Source organism: Corella eumyota, chromosome 2 (assembly GCF_963082875.1).
Source record: "Corella eumyota chromosome 2, kaCorEumy4.1, whole genome shotgun sequence".
NCBI classification, from domain to species: Eukaryota; Metazoa; Chordata; class Ascidiacea; order Phlebobranchia; family Corellidae; genus Corella; species Corella eumyota.
The window spans coordinates 2,123,343-2,143,964 of NC_137491.1; the positions used below are offsets into that span (position 1 = coordinate 2,123,343).

General features: G+C 30.8%; 4 protein-coding genes across 5 annotated transcripts; 3 read left to right on the top strand and 1 right to left on the bottom strand.

Annotated features, from left to right (window-relative positions):
- The first annotated feature begins 9 nt into the window (after positions 1–9).
- Positions 10–4,759, top strand: LOC145741322 (uncharacterized). Of its 2 annotated transcripts, XM_082558893.1 has the most exons (7): positions 10–360; positions 789–989; positions 1,066–1,151; positions 1,405–1,638; positions 3,417–3,483; positions 3,581–4,113; positions 4,194–4,759. In XM_082558893.1, the coding sequence occupies exons 1-7, from the start codon at positions 207–209 to the stop codon at positions 4,260–4,262; spliced, it is 1,344 nt and encodes a 447-aa protein (XP_082415019.1). In that variant the 5' UTR covers positions 10–206; the 3' UTR covers positions 4,263–4,759. The 2 variants fall into 2 exon arrangements, with proteins under 2 accessions (XP_082415019.1, XP_082415020.1); XM_082558894.1 differs by lacking the exon at positions 1,405–1,638 and having other exon boundaries at positions 32–360; positions 4,194–4,758.
- On the top strand, positions 1,911–3,401 carry LOC145741323 (uncharacterized; the record flags this gene model as incomplete). The annotated part of the gene is made up of 1 exon (XM_082558895.1): positions 1,911–3,401. A coding segment is annotated over one exon (1,293 nt), but the record flags the coding sequence as incomplete, so codon positions are not given.
- On the bottom strand, positions 4,493–12,589 carry LOC145741320 (cytosolic beta-glucosidase-like). The gene is made up of 9 exons (XM_082558892.1): positions 12,508–12,589; positions 11,118–11,257; positions 10,283–10,458; positions 9,522–9,697; positions 8,768–8,958; positions 8,186–8,336; positions 7,300–7,434; positions 6,998–7,201; positions 4,493–5,491 (listed from the first exon to the last, which is right to left on the bottom strand). Exons 1-9 carry the CDS (start codon positions 12,587–12,589, stop codon positions 5,298–5,300), a joined length of 1,449 nt encoding a protein of 482 aa, XP_082415018.1. The 3' UTR covers positions 4,493–5,297.
- Positions 12,590–15,032: 2,443 nt separating this feature from the next.
- Positions 15,033–20,436, top strand: LOC145741239 (adenosine receptor A3-like). The gene is made up of 9 exons (XM_082558791.1): positions 15,033–15,134; positions 15,299–15,445; positions 16,108–16,345; positions 16,644–16,825; positions 17,508–17,599; positions 18,334–18,549; positions 18,925–19,101; positions 19,437–19,545; positions 20,059–20,436. The coding sequence occupies exons 1-9, from the start codon at positions 15,077–15,079 to the stop codon at positions 20,262–20,264; spliced, it is 1,425 nt and encodes a 474-aa protein (XP_082414917.1). The 5' UTR covers positions 15,033–15,076; the 3' UTR covers positions 20,265–20,436.
- The last annotated feature ends 186 nt before the right edge of the window (positions 20,437–20,622 follow it).

Here is a 20,622-nt window from a genome sequence, read left to right on the forward strand (position 1 = left end):
TGAACCCACGACCTCATGTGTGGTGTAGCAAGTGTTCTTACCACTACACCACGCTGCCGGTCTAAAGCGTTACCTTTACTAAACATATTTTTTTACAAAAAAATTGATATAATTGACGCTAATTTTATACACTATATCTAACACCTTTTTTTTGCAGTTTTTATATTTTTAGTTTTAAATTAATTAACAGTGTCGATTACGAAGAAATGTCGGTGAGATACGGGGCAGTAAAACTTCAGGTTCCAAATGGATTTAAACAATTACTTGAAAATTTGTCGCGTGAAATTCTTCGCGAACAACCCAAAAATATTCCACGATTTGCGGCCGCCTATTTTAGTCGAATGCTAGAGAGAAGAGAACGTAAGTTATAAGAATCAAAACCTTACATTTTTACACACATTTTTTCCCAATTTTCAAACGTTATTAGCATATAGTATATTGTACTATGTTATTAGCATTATTAGCATATTGCGCTATTAGCATATAGTATATTGTATATTGTACTATGTGCTAACTTTTCGGGGTTAAATAATAATATCGTTAAGTTCTAGGTTTTTAAGAGAAAAAACGTCCAAAAATGATTACTGAATAGAATAAAAAAAACGCATTTTTGTGATCGGTGTATAAATTGATTTTCGCAGCAGTTCAAAAAAACACTAATAACTATGGCCCTTAACCCTTAATAAGACACTTTTAAATTAAGGGCATTGACCCTACATTTAAAAACACTAATAAAATTACAAATAACTCTACAAAACATAAAATTACAAAAAACATAACCTTTTTAGAGGGTTATGCTGACGCTTACATGGTATCCGAACGAATTGTCGAGACTCCGAAAGACCAACAAGAAGATGTTTTACCCGATTCTACGTCACAACCAGCAGAAGAGCTTACGTCACAGCCAGCAGAACCCGTGTCGGAGCCAGCAGAACCCGCGTCAGAGCCAGCACCACAACAAGCAGAAGAAGAAGAAATGCCAGACTTGGGTAAAGATGGAAACTTTTTAAATTATAACTTGAGTAAACTTCTAGCCATTATTTTAACCAAATAACATTGATTTAGATGACCCCGAAGTTGAGAAAGCAGCCACCTTAATCCAAGCTAGTTTTAAAGGATATAAAGTTAGAAAATCATCGAAAGATGCAGCGGTAAATAAATTGATATTTAAACTTTTTAATTAAACCTAAAGTTGTTGGTTGTTCTTAGTAATTAAGAGTTTAATTTTGGAGAGTCGTGAGGTTTTTAATGGTTTCGGTTGCATTTTTTTCGATTTTTTGCTGCTTAAAAAAAAGCTTTTTGAGTGTTTTTTACACTTCTTGTGTTAGCGTTAACGTATGGTAACAATTTCTGGCCATTTTTCGTTTGCTTTTTCGTGTGATTTTTACTAACTTGAATTTACAGAGCACAAGTGAAGTCTCATCTAGTAGCGACCTAAAACAAGAAACCTTCGCCAACGATGCTTTAATCGATGCCTTAGTTGAAGCTGGCGAGGAAGAAAATATAACAGAAACAGTAGCTGAAACACAAGAAGCGCCTGAAACTTCCCAGACCGAAACTTTGGCTATAATAGGTCGGGGTTATGAAGCCGAGCCAGTTGTTGCAACGGAAGATATGCCAGTTGAAGGCATGCCACAGGTATATATAATCCTATGTCAGAGGTCATTTTAAATTGACAAATCACACCACATTTTACGCACATAAAATGTAACCAAAATCATATTTTAGGACCCTTTAATACAACCTTATTTACTAACACGATGTCTGTAGTTTGTAAGTTATAACCTAATATATTAAAGTGTTTTTGTGACTTTTTTACTAAATTTGAAGTGCTGGTTGTTATGAAGTTGATTAATATTTAACACCAAATAACATTTAATATTAGGACTGTTAATAACTTACTAAATTAATCTAAGAACATTAAACTCCTACTAAAAACCTTACAATTATTACAGGAACTGAACAAAACCGATGATCCAGCAGTTTTACTGACAGGTGAGGTAGTTTCAAGAGCCCAAACTTCAGTCGAATATGGTTCAAGTTCGAGTAGTTTTGGTAGTACAATAGCCTCTACAAATGCAGTTAATACTGAAGCAGTTTTAGCGACAGATCCAACTAACGTTGATGAAGGTTTTGTAGAGGATTCGTTACAAGAACCAGCTGTAGAAATTAAGCAGGCAGAACCAGTTGAGGTACCAGCTGAAGAAACTGTTGCACCAGTAGTGGCACCAGCTGAAGATATTGTTGCACCAGTAGAGGCACCACCAGAAGAAATTGTTGCACCAGAAAAGGCACCAGCTGAAGATATTGATGCACCAGCTGAAGAAATTTATGCACCAGTAGAGGCACCAGCTGAAGAAATTGTTGCACCAGCAGAAGAAATATCTGTACCCCTAAAAGCACCAGCTGAAGAAGTAGCTGCACCAACTGAAGAAATGGTTGCACCAGTAGAGGCACCACCCGAAGAAACTGTTGCACCAGATGAAGAAATGGTTGCACCGGTAGAGGCACCAGCTGAAGAAGCTGTTGCACCAGTTGAAGAAATTGTTGCACCAGCAGAAGTGTTTACAGCACCACTTGAAGAAATGGTGGCACCAGTAGAGGCCATAGCTGAAGAAGTTGCTGCACCAGTTGAAGAAATGGTTGCACCAGTGGAGGCTCTGGCTGAAGAAGCTGTTGCACCAATTGAAGAAATGGTTGCACCAGTAGAGGCACCACCCGAAGAAGCTGTTGCACCAGTTGAAGAAATGGTTGCACCGGTAGAGGCCATAGCTGAAGAAGTTGCTGCACCAGTTAAAGAAGCTGTTGCACCAGTTGAAGAAATGGTTGCACCAGTAGAGGCACCACCTGAAGAAGCTGTTCCACCAGTTGAAGAAATGGTTGCACCGGTGGAGGCACCAGCTGAAGAAGCTGTTGCACCAGTAGAGGCACTAGCTGAAGAGTTTGCTGCACCAGTTGAGGAAGAAATAATCGCTGAATTGGTCACAACCGTAGAAGAATCACCAGCACCCTTTCAGGAAGAAATTTTTACGGAAACAACTGCTGAAGAACAAACAAGTGCTGTTATAGAAGAAATGATGTCATCACAATTGGATGAGGATGTTGTTTCAGATTATGCCTTAGCAACTGAAATTGTAGAATCCGATTATGTTTTAGCAGAAGAGGCAATTATAGAGGTAGATTCAAATAAAAGTAATATCTAGAATAATAGTTCAGGTTAGTTTAGGGGTCTCAGTAATACAAGAATTAGATTTTAGCTAGCTCATAAAACTTTATACTCCATTAGATTTTAGAAAAAAAGGTTAAAAAAAAATTTCTTTTAGCTAATAACTAAATATATACTCATATAAATTAAATATTGTAAAAACTATAACTCGAACCAGAATACAAACCATTTTAAATATTGTTTTTTTTAGAAATCAGCGAAACCAGCAGAAGAAGTGGTTCCCGAAACTTCTGAACAAACTGAAGTAGCACAAGAAGGTAAAATTAGTTTAGACAATAAGTTTGTTTACCTTTTTTAATTTTAGTTTTAAATAATAATGTTTTTACTAACCTTATTTTATTATTAATGTCACAGAACCAGTGGCTGAACCAGCAACTGAACCAGCACCCGAACCAGCAGCAGAACAAACTGCAGAACCAGCAGCAGAACCAGCAGCCGAACCAGCTGCTGAACCAGCAGCCGAACCAGCAGCCGAACCAGCAGCAGAACCAGCAGCAGAACAAACTGCAGAACCAGCTGCTGAACCAGCAGCAGAACCAGCAGCGGAACCAGCTGCTGAACCAGCAGCAGAACCAACTGCAGAACCAGCAGCAGAACCAGCGGCAGAACCAGCTGCAGAACCAGCAGTAGAACCAGCTGCAGAACCAGCTGCTGAACTAGCAGCAGAACCAACAGCAGAACCAGATGCTGAACCAGCAGCAGAACAAACTGCAGAACCAGCAGCAGAACAAACTGCAGAACCAGCAGCAGAACAAACTGCAGAACCAGCAGCAGAACAAACTGCAGAACCAGCAGCAGAACCAACAGCTGAACCAACAGCAGAAGCTGAACCAGAACCAGCAGCTGAACCAGAAACTAAACCAGCAGCTGAACAAGAACCCGAACAAGTAATGGTGCATTAAAATACAACTTAAACATATTAATGTTTACAGAAAATCTTTATAACAAAAAACACCATTTTTTATAGGTTGAGACCAGTGAAGTGAAACCAGATGAAAAAGTGGAACCAGAACAAGTTAACGCACCAGAAGAATAAACCAAGCTCATAACCATTTCTTTACCATTAACCATTTGCTAACCAAAATAAACCAACACCTAACTCGAAAACAAATCGAGTTTTTACCAAAAAATACCAATTTTAAAATTTAAATTATTTTTAACAAAAAATTCTTTTACTCAAGATCATAGCTGCACTACTTTTATATAATTTCAATTTTTTTTTATCCAATTTATTATGTTCTTTATAATTTCAAATTTGGTGTTTTATTATATGTAAGTTTAAACCACAAATAATTTAATCTAAAATTAAAACACCAATATTTTTAATTACAACGAATTAAATTTTTTAAATCGAATAATTTTACGTCTAAATGGCTAATGGAGGAATTTATGTTTTTTAAAGTGCATAGGTATTTTTAAAATGAGGAATTTTTTAACCTAAATATGAAATTAAAAGTGCATTGTTTAATTAAAAAATCCAAGTTAATATGAAATAAAATACAAAACAACCCTAGAACAGAAATTTAAATCACATGTTTTTACAAAAACACGACAAACTAATTGGATACTTAATTAGATCTAAGTAAAAAATAGATAAATTAAAACACTGGTAAGATAATTAATTAAAACGACATTTGGATCACTTGTACTTATGGTCTTCCAAATAATTTCCGTAAAGTACAAGTAAGAATTAGCATGGACCAAAAAGTATGAGAGAGAATTAGCAAGGACCGTAAAGTACGAGAGAGAATTAACAAGAACCATAAAGTACGAGAAAGTATTAGCGAAAACTGTAAAGTACAAAAAAAATTGAGCGGACTTTAATGTAAAAAATTTTGATGAAAGACCAAAAAGTACAAGAGTTCCTAATAACCAAAATATGGCTTATATCTGATTTCAATATTATAATTTATATAGATATTTGTAATATTTAGAATGAATATAATACCAATCTATAATAATTAATGTCTTAAGGCAATTGAAACAGCATTGTAAGTTCTAATATCTAAATGAGGTGATAAAAATTAGTACAAAATAATAAAGTATAAATTACCCACTTCAAATTCACTTTTTATTTAAAACCATTTCCTTTGGCAATCGCGGCATAAACTTTTGCGGATTCTCTTGGTGTCCTGGTTCGTTCCGGATCATCAAAGTCCACATGGTGGAGCCCGAATCTTTCAGTGTAACCAGCTTGCCATTCAAAGTTGTCCATTAATGACCACAAGAAATAACCACATAAGTCTACACCATCTTCTTTGTAAGCTGTAATGGTTTAAGTTATTGTTAGGGGGTCAAATTCAAAAAGGGTTTTTACAAAAAATAAATATTGATAGCTATAAGTTTGTATAAAAAAAAATATTAAAGTTAAGTTTTAAATAAAGTCCTAATCAATGGTGAACTTACTTATATTATTCTTTAATACAAAACCCTTATATTTTTCCCTTTTAACTACGGTTTCATATTTCAACCGGTAGCGTGGTGTAGTGGTAAGAACACTTGCTACACCACACATAAAGTTGAGGGTTTAATCCCCACTGATCTCATGCTGTAATCCTGCTGAGCCAGCACTTAAGCAGCAGCATAATTACCGGGCAATTATAATCTATAATATCCCAAACTGCCACAAGCAACTCGAGACTGGGTCGGAGTAACAGTTGTTACTCTATGTTTAAGTCGCGCATTCGACTTTCCCACATCGAGGATAAAGATCTATATAAAAAAAAATTTAAAGAACAATTTAAAAAAGGACACCATTTTAATGATTAATTTATAAATTATATATACATACTCTGCTATCTAGAATTTTTTTTACCACAAAAATGCATTAAGTGCTAATTATTCAATTATTATAACCACTTGTAACATATGGTTGCTGATAAGGATTAAAAAGTACTCAAAAAATCACAAAAATAAATATTAAATTCTAAATTTAGATTTAAAACAAACAACTTAATCAAATGGCAACATTATTTGTGCATTGAGCATACAACAATTCTATTTGTACAAAGATAGGATAACTTTTTTAATTTAATTTAAACGCTGGTTCATTGAACCTAGGTTAATTATTGCTATATGTTTGTTCTGCCGAATTAACCTTTTATTATAAATATAAAAACCACATGCAATCATGGGTTTGTTCACCAATGCTTACATACTAGGGCACCTTTAAAAAGGAATTTTAAACAGTACAAACTCTTGCAAGCCAAAAACTAATCAACAGACAAAAACTAATTAAGTGAACTTGAGATTGGGTCAAAGTTACAGATGGGATTCTATGTGTTTGAACCATAATTTGACTTTTTCACTTCAAAAACAAATTTGTTATAATATATACTGGATAACAAATTTGTTTTATAAATATGAATCGATTTTTAAAATCAAATACTTATTCCTTTTATAACAATTTCCTTTTTTAAGCAATACCCAACACCGGCAGCGTGGTATAGTGGTAAGAACACTTGGTACACCACACATGAGATCGTGGGTTCAATCCCCACTGATCTCATGCTGTAGCGCCCTTGAGTAAGGCGCTATAAACGGTATAAACACCTGCTAAGCCAGCACTTGATCAGCAGTATAATTATCAGGCAATTATAATCTATAATATCCCAAACTGCCACAGGCAACTCGAGACTGGGTCGGAGTAACTGATGTTACTCTATGTTTAAGTCGCGCATTCGACTTTCCCACATCGAGGATAAATATATATATACAAAAAAAAAACTAAATAAAGCAAAATTTAAACCTCAAATTTATTAAATATTTTACCTTTATATGCTTCACCAATATAAGAGTTAATATACCGACATCTTTGCTCATCCTCCAGATTTTTAGGATCCCCCGGATCTTTTGGAGTGTGTTTTGTTGAGCATCCGTTCTCGGTGATGATTATTTTAGGGTTGCCGTAATTATTTTTAATAAAGTTTAATAATTTTCGTAAACCCCAAGGCACCATGAACAACCACTCTGATCCTGAATTTAAATTCAAAAATGTTTCAAAAAAAAAATTTTAAAAACTTAAAAAAAAAATTTTTTAAACATCTGAAATATTTTAAAAAAAATTTCCTTACCAGCTCTCTCCCATTCTGGGTTAACATAAATATATATCCTTACATCAGGATGTAAGATCTTGTCCATTGTATCTTTGGTGAGTGGGGCTGCAAGTCTGGTTGTGTAGTGATTTAAACCAAAGAAATCGAAGGAACCTAAAATTAAATGTTTGTTAAATTTTTTTTTGTTTATATCTTTATCCTCAATGTGGAAAAGTCGAATGCGCGACTTAAACCTAGAGTAACATCAGTTACCCCGACCCAGTCTCGAGGTGCCCGTGGCAGTTTGGGATATTATAGATTATAATTGTTTTTTAAAGATTATATACCGATAATTATACTGCTAATTAAATGTTGGCTCAGCAGGAGTTCATACCGTATATAGCGCCTTACTCAAGGGCACTACAGCATGAGATCAGTGGGGACTGAAGCCACGACCTCCCACGGTGTAGCAAAAAAAAACCACGGTGTAGCAAGTGTTCTTACCACTACACCACGCTGTCGGTCTAAAATTAAAGTAATATAAACAAAATAGAACTCTAGTTAACGGTGTCTAATTCATAAGCCTTTTTTAGTAGTTTGATTTGACTACCACCATGTCATATAGGTTCGACCCCCACTGCTTCCATGCTGTTGTGCCTTTGAGTAAGACACTGCAAATGGCATAGGATCTTGCTAAGCCAAAAACTGATCAGCAGATTTATTATCGGGTAATTTGATCAATAATATCCTAAACTGTCAAAGCCAAGACTGGGTCAGGGTAACAAAAGTTATTCTATGTTTAAGTCGCGCATTCAACCTACCTTCCCACATCGAGAATAAAGAAATATACAAAAAAAGGGGGGGGGGGCATCCATATTACAAAAGCCATATTTTTATTTAAAAAGGGATTTTAATTTTGTTGTACCTTTAATTTTTGCTTTTTCCTTCTCGGTAATGGTGGGTAGTCTTGATTTTTCCAGGCCCATTTCTTTACTGTATTCAGCAACCTTTTTCTTCATTTCTGGAGGGTAATCCCCATCTATGAAAACAGGATGAGCAAACCAACCCAAAGTAAACTGCAAAAATCATTATTTTAAATATTTCTAAGTTGTAAAAATAGATTAAGCCCCCTAAAATAAAATAAATCCAAAATTGTTTTTTTTTATACTCATTTATTTTCGATGGGAAAAGTCGACTTTACGACCTAAACACAGAGTAACATCAGTTACCCTGACCCAGTTTCAAGTTGCCCGTGGCAGTTTAGGATATTATAGATTAAATTTTCCCGATATTTATACTGGTGATTAAGTGCTGGCTCAGCAGGAGTTCAAACCATTTATAGCGCCTTACTCAAGGGCGCTACAGCATAAGAGCAGTGGGAATTAAACCCAGGACCTTAAATACTGAAACCAAGTGTTGTCATCACTACACCACACTGCCGGTATGTATAAAAAATATCAATTTTTCATTTTTTTAAAAGTCCTTTTTTTTTACATCAAATACCAACCTGTAGATAAGTATTTGCAGCCTTAACATGCTCAGGGTTGTTGGGATCTTCTGGTTCACTCCAATCACTGTTTAAAGTAATTGAGATCATTCCTTGTTGTTCAGATCTGTATTCCTCATCATATAATCTGTATGCACCAGCATGAGATAATAACATTGTACGGGAGACTTGGTAGCATGCATTTAATGGATCTGTTTAATACAGAAAATTAAGGTTAAAAGTTAAGCTAACTTATGTGATATTTAAAGATAAAAAAAATATTAAAATTTTGATTTTTTGTTTACTTTTTTTATTAAATTTTGGTTACTTCTTAATCTTTAAGTTAACAGTTTTTTTTTTGTATATCTTTATCCTCGATGTGGAAAAGTCGAATGCGCGACTTAAACGTAGAATAACATAAGTTACTCCGACCCAGTCTCAAGTTGCCTGTGGCAGTTTAGGATATTGTAGATTATAATTGACCAATAATTATGCTGCTGATTAAGTGCTGGTTCAGCAGGAGTTCATACCGTTTATAGCGCCTTACTCAAGGGCGCTACAGCATAAGATCAGTGGGGATTGAACCCACAACCTTATGTGTGGTGTAACAAGTGTTTTTACCACTACATCACGCTGCCGGTAGTTTGGCATTCACAGATAGCTTAAACCTGTCGCAACAGCACACTTCGTCCCGAAAAATTTAAAACTATTACCTTGAGGCGATACAAAAGTAAATAAAAATAAATTAAAAAAGAAAAAAATTGCTAACATTTACCTTTAATTCCAGGAGCATGATTTCCCATTCCAAACCCAAAAACACAATTAACATGAGGTTCGTTGATCGTGATCCATAACTTAACACGATCTCCGAATGTTTTAAAACAGAATCCGGCATATTCCGTAAATTTTTCTATGATGTCATCAGACTGCCAACCACCTTTATCTTGCAAACTAAAAAAAGTTTTTAAATTTTAAAGTCTCTAAACTATAGATAAAAAAATGATTTTTTTAGGTTATTTCTATTAATTTTTACAAAATTTCAGGACAACAGGTTGTATTAAAAAAATTGTATTAAATTTAGCACTTAAAAATCATCTTAAACCTATTTTTTTTATATTAAAATTGATATACTAATTGTTTTTATTTTTTTTTTTTTTTTTTTTTAATTTATTTAACATTTTTCACCAATACTTAACATTTTTGTTCGGTTACTTTTTTTGTCTAAATTTTAAGACACAAATATTTACTAAAAACTATTTGATTTTGTCTAAAATAATAACAATAAAACAATTATTAAACTTTAATAAAAAAAATGATTTTGAAAATTTTTTTAAGTCAAAATCAAACCATTCTTTTTATATTAAAACTTAGATTTTTCCATTTTTTTCCTAATTCAATTATTTTTATTTTTACACTTCTAAATTCCCTTTTAATTTTTTTGAATTTAAAAAAAAAATTTAAACAAAATTTAATTAACTTTTTTTTACAAGTACAATCCTTTTAAAACCAAAATTACAATTTTTCTCAAGAACCCACCATTGAGGAAGATCCCAATGATATAAAGTCACGCAAGGTTTCACGTTATTCTCCAACAAAGTATTAATAAGATTGTTGTAATATTCAACCCCGACTTTGGAGGGAGCACTAGCATCACCTTGTGGTAATAATCTTGACCATGATAACGAAAATCGATAATGACTCAAATTTAATTTCTAAATTCAAAAAACAATTTTTTTTGGCCAAAATCTCAAAGACACGTAAATTGTTTTAATTAAAAAAATAAATATAAATATTGAAAAAAATATGGGCTATATATATCTATTATTTTACTAAATTTTTAAGGGAATAAAGTTTAATGACTAACACAATTATCCGGATATTTAATAGTTGAACTTTGACTACATGAACATAGCAAAAACCGTATATTACTAAGTTTTTTTTTTACAAAAGCTGGTAACTGTACATTAACGATATTGCATACTTTTTATGACTTCTTGTAATATAATAAAATAGAGGTTCATTCCCCGTCTTACCAATACCAATTTAAAGTACGATAAAGACCAATATATATCAAGTCATTAATTAAAAAATGGTAGGATGACATTGTGTAGTGGTTAGAACACTCAGATACACTACATGAGCTCCTTAGTTCAATACCCACTGCTTCCATGTTTTTTTAGTAAATAATCAGGTATTTATAATCAATCACATTCTAAACTGCCAAAGGCAATTAAAGACTGGGTCGAGGCAACTAATGTTACTCTATGTTTAACCTGTAAAGTCAACCTTCCCACATTAAAATTAAAAATATAAATACAAAAAAAACTTAAAATAAATAAAAAACATAAATTGCAAGAAATAATAACCTTACCTTAATCATGTCAACATCAACCTTATATTTGTTAAAAGAGTCGCAAGCAATATCCCCGTTAGACCCATCTTCAATAATATCGGGGGTATGGGTGTGGGTGTCCCATACATTCACCCCTTTATCTCCATGGTTCCAGGCCCCTAAAAATATATTAAAATATTTTTTTGATTTTTTTTTGATTTTTTTAAATTTTTATTTAACTAGATAAAAATTTTACAAAACATTGTTAAGTTATACTTTAAATAAATAACATACTTTTTTTAAATTTAGTAAAAGTTTAGTGATGAAAAATTAGTTAAAAAATAATGATAAAGTTTATTCTAAAGTTACCAAAAATATGCAAAAGTCATTTTTTCTTAAGTTTTTTTTCAAAAATCCAAGTAAAATTGGAAAATATGTTAAACAGCAAACCAGTATTAGCATACCACAAAATTATACAACACATAAATTATAAAACAAACCAGGTTTTAAGTAAAGAAAAGTAAATGAGTTTGTTTGCTGTGTAAGGGTAATTAATAAAATCAACTTTGTAAATTTTATCAAGGACAGCATGTGCAAACAAAATGTTAATTCAGGAAATGTCATAAAAATTGTCTAGTTACTTATTAATATAAAAGAAAATTTTTTGAAATTGCATTTTTAAATTTATAAGCCTGATGTATACTTATTTCTTATATATATATTTTTATACTCGATGTGGAAAGGTCGACTTAATCATAGAGTAACATCAGTTACTCCGACCCAGTCTCGAGTTGCCTGTGGCAGTTTGGGATATTATAGATTATAATTCCCCGATAATTATACTGCTGATTAAGTGCTGGCTCAGCAGGAGTTCATACCGTTTATAGTGCCTTACTCAAGGGCACTACAGCATAAGATCAGTGGAGATTGAACCCACGATCTCATGTGCGGTGTAGCAAATGTTCTTACCACTACACCACGCTGCCGGATAAAACCAAAAATGATTCTTAATTCTAGAAACAATAAATAAAATTAACTGTTGAAATGATGTGAAGTTTAGGGTCCGAATTAACTTATTTTCATTTACAGTTATCGCCAATTCTTTTACTTAAACCTTTTTTAAAATTATTTATGTGTAGACTTTAATTTGTTATGTAAACCCAAAGTTAATAATCAATGTATATATATCTAATATTTATTATTATTTTATAATCATAGTAATTATTAAATATTGTTTTTGTTACCTAATGATTCTCACATCTAATTACTTTTACAAACCTAAAATTTTAAGGGACCATACATGATTCATTATTTTTACAATTTTAATAAAAAATGGAAAATTTTACTTTAGTGGTTTGGTTATTTTTTAAGAAAAATTTAACCAAGGTTACCGAGTTTAACAAAATTTAAACCAAACTAAATTAATTACCTTCAATTTGATACGAAGCAGTTGCTGTTCCCCACATAAAACCATCTTTAAAATGGCCAGAAATTGATTTTTCTTCTGCCATTTTTAACTTCAATTTAAAACAATTTTAACTAAAAATTACAAACGAATATATATGAATAATAATAATAATTTAAATACAGGAAAAAATAGTAGTTTAATTGGATATAAATATACAGCACAACACTAAAAAAGATTATTACTAATTATAATCAATTAATCTTGTTTTTATATCTTTATTCTCGATGTCGATTTAGCGACCTAAACACAGAGTAACATTAGTTAGTTGCCTGTGGCAGTTTGGGATATTATAGATTATAATTGCCTGATAATTACGCTGCTGATTAAGTGCTGACTCAGCATAAGTTTTTTACTATTTGTAGCACCTTACTTAACAGTACTATGGCATTGGACCAATGGGGATCAAACCCACGACCTCATGTGGTCTTGCAAGTGTTTAGACTACTGCACCACGCTGTTAGTATAAAGGAATTTTCTATCTGCCTATACAAAATTTTGTTTATAAAAATTCATCCTAATTTTCTAATAAAATATTTAATTGTTAATTCCAAAACTTTTATTATTAGGTGAACTTCATTGCCCTACACTTACAATGATGTAAAGATATTTTTGTAATATTTACGTATTTCTATGCCAGTCAGGAAAGTAGGGCACTGTGCACGCACGAGATTTTTTTCATTAAAAAAAATGCACGCTTGGAATTAGCGTTTTGCACGCCTGGTTTCTCAAAAAAATGTGCACGCGCAGTACTGACGCCTAAAACACGCTAACATAAATCACTCGTGCACGCCTAAACCGAAAATTTTAGTACGCGTGCACGCGCGGTCACGCATTTTTTTACGCTTGCACGCACGAGATCTCGTCGAAAACTGCCCTACTTTCCAGACTGGTTTCTGTGCTTGCAATATTACGAAAAAAGTTTTGCAATTATTTTTTGCTGTTACAATTTTTTTAGATAGCCTATTTACTTTGCCCCATAGCCTTGGACTGTCTGTCTGGCCCACTTACATTGCTCTAAATCAATTCCAAGGACGACCTTTCTCTTCAATAAAAATTTTAATTTCTGCAATAAGCTCAAAGTTCGAAAAAAATTCTTTGAACTCAAAAAAAGTCAAATGATAAGAAAAAGGGGAATTACCCCAAACAGCTAAAATGTGAATTACATAGCAAAGTTGCCAAAAAAAGGAAGGCGAATAAAAAAAATCAAGTTTAATAAATCACTGTATAAAATAATATTAAAAACGTTAAAAATAATTAATTTTAGATCTAGACTTTGCAAAAATTCCAAAACCATTTGTTTAATACATTTTTGTTTATTTAAAATATTTTCGGGAAATTAAGTCTTTTAAGGATGTAGTCTTAGGTTTTTTAGACGATTTTGTATCAAATAAATACCCATAAATGGGCAACAGTTAGTAGTGTCTGATGTTTACACACATATTAACTAATGTTCATCTTTCCTTTCCTTCAGACGTTTGTTTCCTTAAACAATTTATCTAAATTTTTTCTTGTCAATTTCCACAAATTAGGTGGTTTTTGTTTTAGTAAACAATTTTAAGAAAAGAAAACAAATATTTTAAAAAAGTTTTTAGACATGTCTAGGTACCATCAATTTTTTGCTATCAAATTTCTCCAGACAGATTAATTAAAATGTTTTTTTAATTAAGTAAACAGGTGTCAAATTAGTAAATTTAGTAAATATAGTAAACAGTTTATAGACGCGTCTAAAAGTGTGTTTTTACTAATATCTTACAGTCTGTATTTTACAAATTAAGTCTATTTTACAAAAGCCTTCGTTACAATTTTGAAATTTTTTTTAAAATAACACATTTTGTAGAAATATTAGAAGCGTAATTTTACGTCATTATAAATAGTGGAAATTATAACAAAACAAAATTTACAACAACGCATTATAACTTTAAGAAAAATAAATTTAAAAATAAAACATATTTTTAAATAATTTAACCTAACCAAAGATATACAAAAAGCAAATTAAATCATTTATTTTTTGCATATTATATTAATAAATTCTACTGTAATTTTTTTAATTTAATTATTATTCTAAGATATTTATGATTTAAAAATACAAATAAGAATATAAATATAAATAAATAAATTACAAAAATTTTAAATTATATTTTAAGCTTAAATAATAATTTTTGTCATTTTGAAATTTTATTAACAAACGTTTTTTCTGATCATCAACATGCATTACCTTGCAGCAATCCACTATGACGTCATATTTGTTGTGATGACAAATAAAGAGGAAATGACAAAATAATTAACGTACCTTAAGAGTGATATAAGAACATTGTTAACGTAAAATATTTCATAAACAAAATTTGGTATTAATTAGTAATTAGAACAAATTACTAGTAAAAATTAATTTATGGTTTGTAAATTAAAAGATTAAATTTTTAGGCATTTTTAAGGCTATTTAGTCAAGTTTTAAATATTAAAAAAGGTTTTTTTTTAGGTTTTTTTTAGCCTAGTTTAAAATTTGTAAATTTTTTAATAAAAATTTTATAAAATGGATTTTAACAATTTACCGAATGAAAATACAACAACATTTTCAACAACTGCCCAAGGTTATTACATACAATTTTGCTTTAAATAACATATAACACAATTTTTAATACAAAAATGTGAAAAAAAATTATTAAAAGTTATTCGAATATTCTAACTCTATATTATAGGCAAAAAACGCCTAAAAAATATAAAATAATAATGTTTTAAAAATACCATTTTTTAGATCTTAACAATTCGATTTCAAATGCAAGTTTATTAAAGAACATCTGTTATAATTTTGACCGGACAGCTTATAGTGTAGCAATGCAGTTCATGCTAGCGATTGTTATTTTTATACTAAATAGTGTAGTTATTTTTGCCTTACTTAAAGGTAAGATTTAGACCGTTTTCTCACTATTTGTTTATATAATACGTTATATAAATTTTTTATTATATTTTAACTGTTTTTAAATTTTATTATATTTTAACTGTTTTTAAATTATTTTAACTGTTTTTAAATTTTTAAAAACTAAATATACCTTCAATCTAGCTTTATAACTACTGTGTGTCCAATGTTTGATTATTATCATTTTATAATTGCGATAACCGGCAGCGTGGTGTATTGGTAAAAACACTTGTTACACCACACATAAGGTTGTAGGTTCAATCCCCAGTGATCTCGTGCTGCAGCGCCCTTGAGTAAGTCGCTATAAACGGTATGAACTCCTGCTGAGCAAGCACTTAATCAGCAGCATAATTGGGCAATTATAATCTATAACATCCCAAACTGCTACAGGCAATTTGAGACTGGGTCAAAGTAACTGATGTAACTCTATATTTAGGTCGTAAAGTCGACCTTGACACATCAAGGATAAAGATATATACAAAAAAAATAATATAATATTTTTGTTAACTTTAATGTTCTCGCATCTTAAAACTTTAAATCTTTAACATTTTTAAGAACCAATAATTAAATATAACTGCCAATATTTTAGACTTAAGTTATTACATTATCAAACCAAGTTTTCAATTTTTTTTTATTATTTACCACAGGGCCTAAGAAAACGTACCGCAAGCCTGCCTTTGTGTTTATAGCCAGTCTCTCCGTAACTGACATTATGCTAAGTATAGTCCTTTTAATGTTCTGTATTATAACAATCGGAGGATTTCAATATACTGCCTCATCTTGGGTTTATATTACTGCCACTACGAGCGTCTGTTTCAACGCTTCTGTTAACTTCTTATTGATCATAGCACTGGATAGGCTACTTTTCATAGCATACAATGCAAGGTTAGATGTGTTGAATGTGTAAGGGTTGTAGGTTCGATTCCCGCTGTACCCCTATTTTATAATTCTTTAATAAAGCAATAAAAATAATTAGTTTTGTATATTTTAATATAATTATAAAAAAAATGGTACTGCAAAAACAAAAAATGCTTTTTTAGCTAAAATTTTTTTGACATTTGACTTTACAACATTAAAAATCAGCTAAAAAGTATAACTTACAAAACTATGTTTAAAAACCTATCCTATAATTACAAGTTAATTAAATTGATCTTAACTTTAAAACTTCAATTACGTTTTTTAGATATCGAAAAATAATGAAAAAACGAAATGTAAAAATATTGATTGGACTCAGTTGGTTAATTGGTTCAATTCCAGTGTTGCCAATTTATTTTGCTGGGGTTGGATCTTGTGCTAAACTCTGCGAATGTGTCGAGGGCAAATTTCTAATTTGTGCACACGAAAAATGTTCGGTCATTATAACAGGTTTTGTGAATAACAATTTTAACTTTTTTTAAACCTATATTTATTTATCCTTAATGTATCATAGTTATTTTTACAGCCTTAACAAAAAAACTATAGCAGTTTGGGATATTATAGAATATAATTTTTTGATAATTAAGCTGCTGATTAAGTGCTGGCTCAGCAGGAGTTTATACGTTTATAGCGCCTTACTTGAGGGCGCTACAGCATGAGAGCAGTGGCGATCGAACCCCGGGCTTCATGTATTAGAGTCAAGTGTTTTGACAACTACAGCACCAACTACACTATTATAATACCAAACTGTTGTACAGAGTGTTTTTATAAATCTAGTTTGGATTAATAACAGTAATTACATAAGCATATTAACATGCCAAATACATTACTAACTAAACATAACTAAAAATTATGTAATAAAACGAAAAAATATAACCTGTAAAGCAAAATTATTTTTTTTATACGTTATTAGCCAAAAAAATTTGTTATATTTTTTATTAGGTAATAAACGTAAATCCGATATTTTAAGCTAACGTAGTAATAAAAATTTTGTTTATACACGTACTATACCTTTATACAATTAATCTTTTACTTGTTTGCTATTGGTAATATACACAAAAAAGCACAACATGTAATGGTAGTACAGTTTGGGATTTTTCTAGACGTTAAAAATTTTATTTTTTATTTTTAGGATTCACGAGAAGTTTGTTGTTCGGTCTCGTATTTTATTTTTTGTTTATGTTGACTTCGATTTGTGCAGTGTATGGATGCTTATTTTGGAAGGTAATTTGTCCTTTTATTTAATTTTAAAAAAGTAATTACTTTTTAATGCCATGCCTTAGTTATTTTACCTTAAAATTATTTAAATCCTGCATTCTAAATAATAGCACATCAGCTAATAACTAAAATATTCTTTAATTTTAAATATTTTGCGAATATGCAATTTGAGTCCAATATTTTTCTATAAGTTTATATTTCTATATCATATTAAAAAAAAATTTGCGCCAAAAAATGACGAAATAATTTATCTAAAACCAGGTGTTTTATCATATACTATCTTACATATAGGTTTATCAAATATAATATTCTAAAATCTTTTTTTTTGTTTTTTTTTTGTATATATCTTTATCCTCGATGTGGAAAAGTCGAATGCGCGACTTAAACATAGAGTAACATCAGTTACTCCGACCCAGTCTCGAGTTGCCTGTGGCAGTTTGGAATATTATAGATTATAATTGCCCGATAATTAATAAGTGCTGGCTCAGCAGGAGCTCATACCGTTTATAGCGCCTTACTTAAGGGCGCTACAGCATGAGATCAGTGGGGATTGAACCCACGACCTCATGTGTGGTGTAGCAATTGTTCTTACCACTACACCACGCTGCCAGTTTATCTGTAATTATGTTGCAAAAACTATTTAACTCCTACCTTTTCATACATACCTATATTTCAATAACATACTTTAAATAAAAAATGACGTCATAATATATTTAAAAACAACGTGTTTCATCTTATAGGTCCACCAACAATCTAAACGAGTAGACAGCCTTACAAGGCGTTCTCATAAAGGAAAATCCAGTCGTATGAAGAGAGAATATAGGTTAGCCAGGACATTAGGAATTGTAGTCGCAGTATTTTTCTGCTGTTGGGTTCCTCTAATTATATTATATGCAGTCGAATATGCATTGGGAAATCGATTTAAACTTGATAAGAATATCATACAAGGAATTTTGGTAAGTTTTTGATTTTTTTAATGCTATACATATATACATCATTTTAGTAGATTTAATATTAGATTCTTAAGTTGTGAGAGAGTTGATTTCACAAGTTGTGTAGCTTTCCTAATATAACTAACGTAAGGTACTTCGATACATTATTAAAGTTTTTTCTTTGATAGTTTAGAATAACATTAACCTGATCATATCGCCTGGCTAAAAATCTGCCAACTGCTTTTAAAGCTAAAAGAAAAATTAAGTACAAGTGGTCCTTTTTCCGCGTTGTTACAACATAGAAAAACAGTAGTTAAATTTTTCAACCAAACAACTCATTTTTTTTTTAAATTTAAAACATTTTTTTTTTACTAAACTCTAAAAAACTTTGATTTTTAGTTTCCCACAATTATCAACTCTGTACTTAACCCGATCATATATGCTGCCCGTATACCCAGAATGAGATTATATTTGTGTCCTTGCTTCAAAACTAAAGTGTCTTCGATGGCCAACGAAACAAACAAAAGCAGTTGGAGCAAAAAAATTAAACAATTTACAAAATCAAAGTCAACTTTGGTATGTATTAAGAATGCCTAATTTTAAAGCCAAATGTTGAAAATTGAGTTTAAATACAAAATAATTTAAGAGTTAAAAGTTAAACAGTAAAAAGAATACAAAATGTTAAATTTTTTTTTAAATATTTTAAATTTTAAATTTAGGCATTATTAAAAAAATAATTCATAAAAAAAATGTTAAAAATGTTAACTCTAAATTACTTCGCCTTAGTTAAAAACACTAAAACTTGTTAATTTAAAAAAGTTTTTATAGTAAATCAACCTTTAGCTTTATCTATTTTTTTTCTAAATTTTTAGATGTAAGTATCAAAATATAAAACTTGTTAATTTTTTTAGGGAAAACCAACAGAATGTAGTCAAGTTGTATCAAGCACAGCTTTCCCGAGCGGAGAAGAATTTTCAAGAAACGTCACCGAGTCACGTGATATCAGCGTCGACGTAGAAAGTAAAACAAATTTTAAAACATAAAAATTTTCTACTTTTTTGATTTTTGTCTAAAAAATTTGCAAAGTTGCAGGTTTCATTTTTCTTAAAAAATAACGCAGTTTTTTCACATTAACTATATTAACAAAATTTAAACTGACTCAATCCAAAATTGCATTAATTCGATATATTATTCATTTTAGCCTATACTAAATTTTATAGTCACCAAATTATTAGGTTTGACAGTAGATATCATCACTCTATCATGTACCTAAACTAGTTTAACATCTTATATCCTCTGATATGTAAATTAGTCATTTAATTAACAAGCTAAATTGCTAAAATTTTGTAAAAGACGCTTTATCATGACGTCATAACACTGTATCACACCATGACGTCATAATTAAGCATCATGGTGTCATAATAATTTACCTAACAGATAGTTACGATGTAATACTTAAACGACCCTTATACCTCAAACTTTTTATTCGGTGTTTTCATATTACTTTAAATAAGATAAAGTTAATATTTTTAGCTAAAAAGCAAAAAAGTTCTCGCCGAAATGTATCTCAAATTTTCATCGGAGCAGTTATGAATGTTATCAATTGGCGATACGAATCCCCGAATAATGCTGTTAATAAAACCGATGAACAACAATATAACTTTGATAACCAACCGAATAAAGATCTGGTCATTGAAGTTCATCAACAAAATGTTGAACAAGAAGTTATAGAAATTTGAACTTTTATATATTTTAGCTGATTAGCATTTTTAGTAAAACTTATTTTGTATAACTGTCTTAGCTTTTTTTTGTACAAGTTTTTAAAGTAAAAATGTTGCTTAAATTTAGGAAAAATTACCTTGTTTTTAGTTTAATATTAAAATGTGTAAAATTTATCTGTTTTTATGTATTGTCGTGCATTTTGTATTTTACCTTTTCTTGCCGCTTTTTTTTAATAAATAAAACTCTTAAATACACAAAAACTAGTAGATAATTTTTTTTTATATATTTTTATCCTCGATGTGGGAAAATCGAATCCGCGACTTAAACATAGAGTAACATAAGTTACTCCGACCCAGTCTCGAGTTATCTGTTGGA